We start from the raw sequence: 8948 nt of genomic DNA, 5'->3' as shown, positions 1-8948 counted from the left end.
TGATATAGCTTTCTTGTATGTGCCATATCTCCATCATTGTTCAGTACCCATTAAAAACACTGAGCCATACTGTTAAACTTAATAAAAAGGAACCTTGTATCAACAGATAAGAACATAACAATAAAGTGAGATATGGACAAAATTAAGTTACTGTTAAATCTCATTCAATGATCTGCATTTATCTACAGAACCACAAACTGTAGTTCCTGAGTAGTAAAACAAAACATCAAGGGCTGAACCCAAAAGCAGACTCAAGACATGCAGGTGGTGAAAAACAAGTCTTTCATTCTTTAGAAAATGGTGGAACGGAGAACTGGTGGCTGGCTGATGTTTGGGCTGAGATGGGGTAGGTATCCAGGGGGTGAAAGCTTGCAGTGGGGAAAACTGGGGTGGCTTGCCCAGGGCTGCTGACCAGTGTGGAGAGCTGCCAGACAGGTGATTCTGGGTTCAAGAAAACCGATGTAAGTAACTTTGGCAGGTAGACAGGCAAGCAAACAAACTAAGACTAGACTTGTAGCAGGGGGCTACCAAATGACTGGCAAGTGGCAACATAGTCGTGCATAGTGATGTATATGATCGATATCTCCAAAACTCAGCAACTCACACCAAGTCTAGATGGATAAATAATATTACAGGTAAGAGGAAAAATGTGTATTCTTGCTTTTGGGGTAAACTGTCCCTTTAAACAAGAAATGCAACACACACAGAGAGAGATGAATGATTTGGCTATTGCATATTTTATTTCACCATCCACAGGGTCTTATTCAGGATAATGAATTCAAATTTAGAGGCAGAAAAGAGAAATAAGGTTTTAATCAACCCCAAAACAAATCTTATCTCTCTCTATTGTAAACTACAATGGCAGACTATATTGTACTAAGTAATATGCAGTATGTACTATGTCAGATAAGAGGGATTGGCCTGCACAGTACAGAACTTTGTGCTAAGAATCAAGTTGAAATGGGAATTTGCTTTCTCCTTGCTATCTGTTTTGCTGACTGTTCCCATTCCCCTTGCCCCAGTTAACTTCTCCTTCTATACCAACCTCTACCCTGCCCCCTCATTCTGTCTCTCATACACTGAGAGGAATTGCTCTGGGTCACTCTGCCTCACTCCTTCCCTTATCAGCTCTCTCCATTCCTCCGTTCCATTCCCCTTGTTTGAGAGGCTGTTGATTCAACTTTCTCTTCTCTATCAGCCTCTGCCTCTGTTGCAGCACTACCATCGGCAGTGCCAAATATCGTCCGCTTATGCAGTCAAATGCTCAGAGCTGATAGAGCCACTGAGTTACTGAGGGAGGCTCTGTACTGCAGCTCAAGTACAAATACCACATAATGCTCTGAGCGTTCAGCAAATGTTGCTGTCATCTGCATCTTTTAGACGAAGTTATAATGAGTAAGAGGGAAGAGGTTCAGTGTCTTGCTTAAGGACAATTCAACAGGGCGTATAGCTCTTGATGAGCACACTGGCTGTCAGTACAATCAAGAATGCAAACTCTAAGCCACTGAAGAGTCTACCATTTGTTTTACTGAATACAACATTCATTGACTGATTGTTTTCAACTGAACTAAACTGAATTACACATTGTGCATATTTTTCTCTATAACATCACAGTGTGTTTTCTGTAATTGTCTGAAGAGACTGATATCTCCCAGCTGTCTGCACTTAACAGTGGCTGGTGAAGTGAAAGCCCTGTTCCTGTCTCCTGCTCAGCGTGAACGTCACTCTTTAACTGACTATTATGTCTTGTGCCTGGCTGCACAAAGCGCTCTGAGCTCATCTTGTCTCCCCTGGCAATTGTTCTGTCTGAGGTGATCATGTCAGCATGATCATTTTGTCAGCCTTGGGAGCTTAGATGCATTTGCTCGGCCATGACCAGCTGTCAGTCCAGGGTTGACAGTGTGTGTGTGTGAGTGAGTGTGTGACTCATAGGCCCTGACTTAACTTTTCCTTCCACTTGTTTTTGAGACTCGACTGTGTCTTTGTATGTTTTTGATTATGGAAGTCTTGCAAGAGGGTCACATTTATTTGCACATCTGTCTGTGCACATGATTACATTCATGTTAGCTAACTAGCAGTATTTTTTTTTTTTCATTACTGATTAATTTTAAGAATTTTTATTTTTATTTGTTTATCAAATAATTTACTATATAAAATGTCTGAAAATTGAGAAAAATGCCCATCACAGTTGCCTAAAGTCAAAGGTAGCATCCTCAAACTGCATGTTTTGTCCATACATAGCCATGCTAGCAGCATGGTTCCCAGAGGATTAATCACAATGATGCTGGTGCTCTCCTCACTTTGCCTCTAGCGCCACCATAAGGTCTTCATTTGTGTCAACTATTGGATGGATTACCATGAAACTTTGTTGATATTCTGAACTTTCATTTGAACTTTCATTTGCATCATCCAGAAGAAATTTCAGTTTAGACTCATAAATAATGACATTTTCGTCAGCTGTACTTTGCGTTTAGTGCTAATTAGCAAATGTTACAGTACCAGCCACTCAAAGGTGCTGCCCCCAGCTGGCTGCCTGTTATTGTGATCCTCACGGTGTTACAGAGCTGCTGGTGTGGTTGTATATTACACCATGTCTACACAGCTGCATACAGTAACAAGAGCAGCATGTTAGCAGAGCAGTATGGAAAGCCGGGGAGGCCAAAAACATGTGAAATTGAAATCCGAAGTTACCATCAGCAGCAAAAGTTCCAGTCCTCTGTTTACACAGGATGCATTCAGGCACAGTAAAGTGTAAAGTAAAACAAAAGCTGTTACGCAACCTGTGTAGACAGCTGATTAAAAGAGAAGCATTATAGATGACTGAAACCGATTTTTTTTTATAGGAGACTTAAACAATTAATCAACTATCAGAACTATCAGAATTGCTGTCAAAGCCTATTAGTTTTCTTGTTAACTGACTAATTTCAATGCTACATACTGTATAATTACACCCATAGCTATATTCTCATGAACATGTACTATTTTCTCTCCCAAACCTCCTCTCTCTTTTTTCCTCATCACAACTCTCTTCTCTGGCTCCTTCCAGCTCAGGAAGACTTTGTGTCGCTGGCCGAGTTAGAGGATTCCTTGTTGAGGAACCTTTTCAGGGGTTACCAGAAGTGGGTGCGGCCTGTCCAGCATGCCAATGACACCATCACTGTACGCTTTGGACTCAAGATCTCACAGCTGGTTGATGTGGTGAGGAAGCAACCCCCCGGATACACAAACACACACGAAACATCTGTGTATAGAAATGTCAAGTTATTTCAAGTATTTACAGAGAATTGGCCCTCTATGCTGTTGTGGTTACTGTTGTTGTGTTGGATGGGTAATGGAGTAAATGTATATCAAATGAATAACAAAGTGGAAGTGAATGAAAATTGATCAGGTTACTTTTGTCATGAATTATCAGCAAAATAATTATGTAAGTTATTTTTGTGGAGTACTCAACATATTTTGATTTGAACGCCTGCATCTTATTTGTATGCAGCTTGTGTGCTTACTTTGCATTTATAGTTATATTGACAGAGGAAGAACGGAAGAAAGAAAATCAATAAAATCAGACAGGCCTTTAAAAGACCAATCAGAAACCAGTCCACAAATTGACAAAAAATAAAATAAAATGCTGAGGACATGACCTCAGTGTCCTCAATGGTAGCTCTGGCTCTGTCCTTGCCATACATTATGTATTATATTAATATTAGATAGATGAGGGTATTTTAAACAGTCTGTGCAGTGATCACATCCTGAGTGCCCTCGAGCAAAGTGGAACCAGACATAGAGGCTCTAATGCTTCCAGGAGACCGACCCGGCACACAGTCTTAAGCTGTGCGTACCTGTTAAGGACACTCCCTGCAGAAATAAAATTGCCTTATGTAACATGGATAATCAAATCATGTTAAAGTCTCTTGAGGATTGGAGGGTTATGTTTTGGAGCGAGAGAGGACAGGAAAGAAAAGAGGAAAGATGGAAGGAAGTGAAACTCAGTATTACTATGACGCATGAGAATATAGAGTAGAAGGATGGGTCATTATTTTGAAAGAAGAAAGAGGCAAAGCTCTCGAGTGTCTCTGTCCTGGTCAGAGGTAGCTCATCATCTGTTCAGGACGGGACAGAAGGTTATTATTTCATGTTAAGAAGACATTATTAAACGTAATCAGGGGAGAGAAGAAAAATACAAGTCAGAGAAAGGCTGATTAGGAGTGTAAGAGATGGAAATGGGTGGCTATGAAGGGAGGTCAACAGAGGAACTATGTTACAGAAGCGCAGGTGAGGACAGAAGAGTGACAATAAACAAGACAGAAGGTGAGGAGCTGAGGGATTTAAAGGGGCAAAGACTGGAGAAGAGACCTAAAAGAAGAGAGAGGAAGAAGGGTTAAAAGAGAGGTCCAAAGTGGTCCTTCATAGCAGCAGAGGAAGTAATGAGGCCATCAGGCTGAGAGGAACCAGATCACATTTATTATTTACAAAAGGACACACACCTATCCACACACTCCCACAACTCTACAAAGGGCCCCATTTTGACTACATCAGCATTTGATGTCCATACTTCTGCCATGCAGAAATAACATTAAGAATAGTGCCATCTTGTGGTATCCTTACCAGACTACTGTGATTTCAAAAATCCCCCCCTCCTCAGATCAATTTTTGTTCAGAGAACGGGTATGCAATCAGGGTTGCCTCTCGAAAGCAGACAAACCACAAAATCTATTCCGTAGATTTGTCCACAGACACTCGAAAGCTTACATTGAAAACCTCTCTGACTTCCACAAATTCATTGCTGTCTTTGTCCTCCTCTTATTTCCTTCACACTCTCTCTGTTGTTTTTTGACAATATAGGTCAATACTTGTTATTGAGCAAATGAGGCAGCAGTACTTATATTAGTATTTGTATATATAGTAGAGTAACTTGTGCTTCTCGTTCTTAAATTAAATGCCATAGATGTACCCCGAAGCAAGGCACTTAACCCCCAAGCTGTTCCACTGTTCCATTTCTTAGCAAGAAAAGCAATTAACCCACTTTGGGGAAAAAATCTCCCTTTCTAACTAGGTTTAAATACTTTCTTTCATCCCATTCAACTTTTTGTCTCCAGCCTCTGGTTTGCTCCTCACCTCCTCATTAGCCTCTCTTATTGTTCACAGTAAGCGCCACTAAGATGTATGAATAGCGAACAAAACGTCTTCCTTGTCTTCCTGCAGGATGAAAAGAACCAACTGATGACTACAAATGTCTGGCTCTGGCAGGTAACAAGGAACGCTTCTATTTACAAATACTGGATCTTAAAACTCAGAGGTGCTATTTTCACATATGTGAATTCTTAAAGTTCTCCATTACTGGTGTGGTTAGGCTAAAATATTTTTTTTAACACAATCTAATAGAGTATGATTCATGTTGATTCATTATTTATCAATCTACTAAAAGTGAAATTTTGGTCTTATATTTAAGAAAGCTCCAAGGTTAGATTGCAAACTTGGGACAACTGTGTAATGAAAAGTGTAGTTTCCATTTGGTTTGTGCAGTTATCAGTTCAGTGCTGTCCATGGTGCTGAAATGCAGAAGATGCACTTTCATAAGTCCAGTGTCTTTCACAACTGTTGTAAAATGTACCAGATTGTGTAACTTATCATGTGTGTCTTATTTATTTATTTAAAGGAGTGGGTTGATGTGAAGCTGAAGTGGAACCCAGATGACTATGGAGGTATAACCTCCATCAGAGTGCCTTCAGAGACAATATGGCTGCCTGACATTGTCCTGTATGAAAAGTGAGTTATGCACACATACGTAGCACATTCTGGGGCAGTGCCTGATAACCCCAGTGCATATTTCAAATCTTACCTTGACTGCTCTTTATGACTTTTCCCTCACCACCTCATCCTATCTTTCTAATGTTCTCACAGTGCGGACGGTCGCTTTGAGGGTTCCCTGATGACCAAAGCCATTGTGCGCTGGGATGGTACTATAACATGGACTCCACCTGCCAGCTACAAGTCCTCCTGCACCATGGACGTCACTTTCTTCCCCTTCGACCGGCAAAACTGCTCCATGAAGTTTGGCTCCTGGACTTACGATGGAAACATGGTGGACCTGGTCCTGACGGATCACTATGTGGACCGTAAAGACTTCTTTGATAATGGAGAGTGGGAGATCCTCAATGCCACAGGAGTAAGGGGAAGCAGGAGGGATGAGGTGTACTGGTACCCATTTGTCACCTACTCCTTCATCCTCAAGAGATTGCCCTTGTTTTACACCCTCTTCCTCATCATCCCATGCCTCGGCCTCTCCTTTCTGACTGTACTGGTGTTTTATTTGCCATCAGACGAAGGAGAGAAGCTGTCACTTTCCACATCTGTGTTGGTGTCACTCACTGTGTTCCTCCTGGTAATAGAAGAAATCATCCCTTCATCCTCAAAGGTGGGTTTTCTAACGGGTTTACGTCAGTGTTCATTTTGAAGTTTCTGCTGGGCTGTACTTTTTTTAAAATCTATCCAGCTTTATCCTGTGTTCAGTTATCCTAATTGTAATCTTAATTGCAGCATGTTCTAATTAACACAGATCATAGACACAGCCCTCTCAATTACCTGAAGCTTAAACTGCATGTCAACTCAATTAACTAGCCATCAACTTCAGACACGTCTTAGTCCAATACAGAACTCTACAGAAAAGCAGAGCTCAAAAAGACTGTTCCCAAAATCCCTGACTTTTCCCTATACTGTGCACGTATTCTCTTACACTCCATATTATTTTATACTCTATATTGAAGAATCAAATTCTCTCATATTGTAACATAAGAACTACATGCAATACATGCAACATGCAATAGACAGTAACAAAGCTAAATATTCAAGTTCCCTATTGGATAAATTCTAATGGATTTGGTGATGTCCGGACTTTTCCTAATTTTTCCATCAGTTTTCACTCATTCAGTAAAATTACTTGGTGAGCTGACTTCCCCTCTAGTGTCACCATAAAGTATACAGTTTTGTTTATAGTGTATGACTGAAATATCTTCACAACCATTGGATGGATTGCTGTGTTTTGCTAAAGATCTCCAAGTTCTCCATAGAATAATTTCAAATCACTTGAGTGATATCTTAACTTTTGAACTAGTGCCATCTGCAGGTCAATACCCAAATGTCCCAACACTTTGGTTTATGATCAAATACCTACAAAATGTTCCCATTAGCCTCAGCTATACTTTGTGTTTAGTGCTAATTGGGATGTTAGCAAGCTGACATGCTAAATTAATAAATATTACCTGGTTAAAAGCAGCATGTTGTCATTGTGTGAATGTTATAGTATGATGAATACCTAACTGATTCAGTAACCATTACATTTCTCTGTCTCCAGGTGATCCCACTGATCGGAGAATACCTGCTCTTCATCATGATCTTTGTCACTTTTTCCATCATCGTCACCGTCTTTGTCATTAACGTCCACCACCGTTCCTCTGCTACTTACCACCCAATGGCCCCCTGGGTAAAGACCCTCTTCCTTCAGAGACTGCCCAGACTGCTGTGTATGAGGGGGCACACAGACAGGTGATATAGGATCAGTTGTAGTTGAAGGAATGGTTCGACATTTTGGTGAATGCTTATTCACTTTCTTTCTGAGAGTTAGAGGAGAAGATTAGTTTAGCTTAGCATAAAGACAGGAGATGGGAGGAAACAGCTAGGCTTACCAGGCAATTAGCTGAGACCCTAGGAAGTTACTGGTCCTGGCCAAGAATTAGTCTGGCACATAAACCCTTGTATGGATTAAACAAACAAAATATAATTTGTTATTTATAAATTATTTTGAGGTGCTGGTAGGTTCTGTTCTGTTTCCCCCTGTTTCCAGTCTTCATCCTAGGCTAAGCTAACAGTCCTGTTCCTAGCTTCATATTCAGCAAGCAGACATGGAGTGCTGTCAGTCTTCTCATTTAACTCCTGGCAAGAAAGCAAATGTGTATTTCCCAAAATATCAAACTATTCCTTTAATATCTACATATAAGAAGGATATATGTGTAAAATAAGTGTCTATTATCCTCAGATACCACTTTCCAGATATGGAGATGCGCAGCCCGGAGCTGAAACCCCGAAGAGGTGCTGGGAGGAGGGGGGTTCCTGGCCACAGTGGCGGCCAGCAGAGAGGTCCCCTTGCAGGGAAGGAGGACGAGCACCAAGCCTGGCTGGCCATGCTGGAGAAAGCAACAAATTCAGTTCGCTACATCAGCCGTCACATCAAAAAGGAGCACTTCATACGAGAGGTGAGGGAGTGGCAGACTTTGAATGTCTTATACGAAAAAATTCTAGTAGACGACAAAAACACTAAAAAAACTAGTTCTTGTGTTGTGATTGAGGTATGTTTTCACTGTGACAAAAGTGCTTCAGGCTGGAACAAACTCTCACCTGTGGACCTTTCTTTTTTGTTTCTGTCTCTCTCTGGCTCTGACTGTCTACCCCTCTCTGTCTCTTTTAGGTGGTACAGGACTGGAAGTTTGTGGCTCAGGTGTTGGACAGGATTTTCCTGTGGGCCTTCCTCACAGTGTCAATACTAGGAACTGTCTTAATCTTCACCCCTGCTCTGCAGATGTACCTCAGCACACCTTGATGAACACACACAAAGTCACAAATATTCTCCAACAGCTCATTCCTGTTTTCCCGTTTGTCTTTGACTATTATTTATTGATAAAGCTCAATAAAACATTTGCACTGTATATTTCTATTGTAGAATCAAACTTTTACCTCCCTACAGTATGGTCTGCAGCCTGTAATGACTACTGGAAACTGTAATGTTCTATATGCAACTTGTCAGTCATTATAAGGTGCATGCACAGGAGCGCAAAGGAGTGAAAGCAATAAGCAGGTTATAGTAGCGTGTATGGTTTGAATATCCATGTTTGTATAACTGTAACATTGTTATTATACATGCAACAACATGCACAATGTCACTCCATGAATAATGAGTT

At 40.9% G+C, this 8948-nt stretch overlaps 1 protein-coding gene across 1 annotated transcript; it reads left to right on the top strand.

Annotated features, from left to right (window-relative positions):
• Positions 1-3030: 3030 nt before the first annotated feature.
• LOC118326395 (neuronal acetylcholine receptor subunit non-alpha-3-like) lies at positions 3031-8948 on the top strand. Its single transcript, XM_035659378.1, has 7 exons — positions 3031-3198; positions 5200-5244; positions 5654-5763; positions 5899-6412; positions 7349-7539; positions 8030-8246; positions 8459-8948. Exons 2-7 carry the CDS (start codon positions 5218-5220, stop codon positions 8588-8590), a joined length of 1191 nt encoding a protein of 396 aa, XP_035515271.1. The 5' UTR covers positions 3031-3198; positions 5200-5217; the 3' UTR covers positions 8591-8948.

The sequence above is a fragment of the Morone saxatilis genome, unplaced genomic scaffold (assembly GCF_004916995.1).
Source record: "Morone saxatilis isolate NCDOM2014 unplaced genomic scaffold, NCSU_SB_2.0 Contig17, whole genome shotgun sequence".
In the NCBI taxonomy this organism is placed as follows: domain Eukaryota; kingdom Metazoa; phylum Chordata; class Actinopteri; family Moronidae; genus Morone; species Morone saxatilis.
This window is presented reverse-complemented; position numbering and strand designations above follow the sequence as displayed.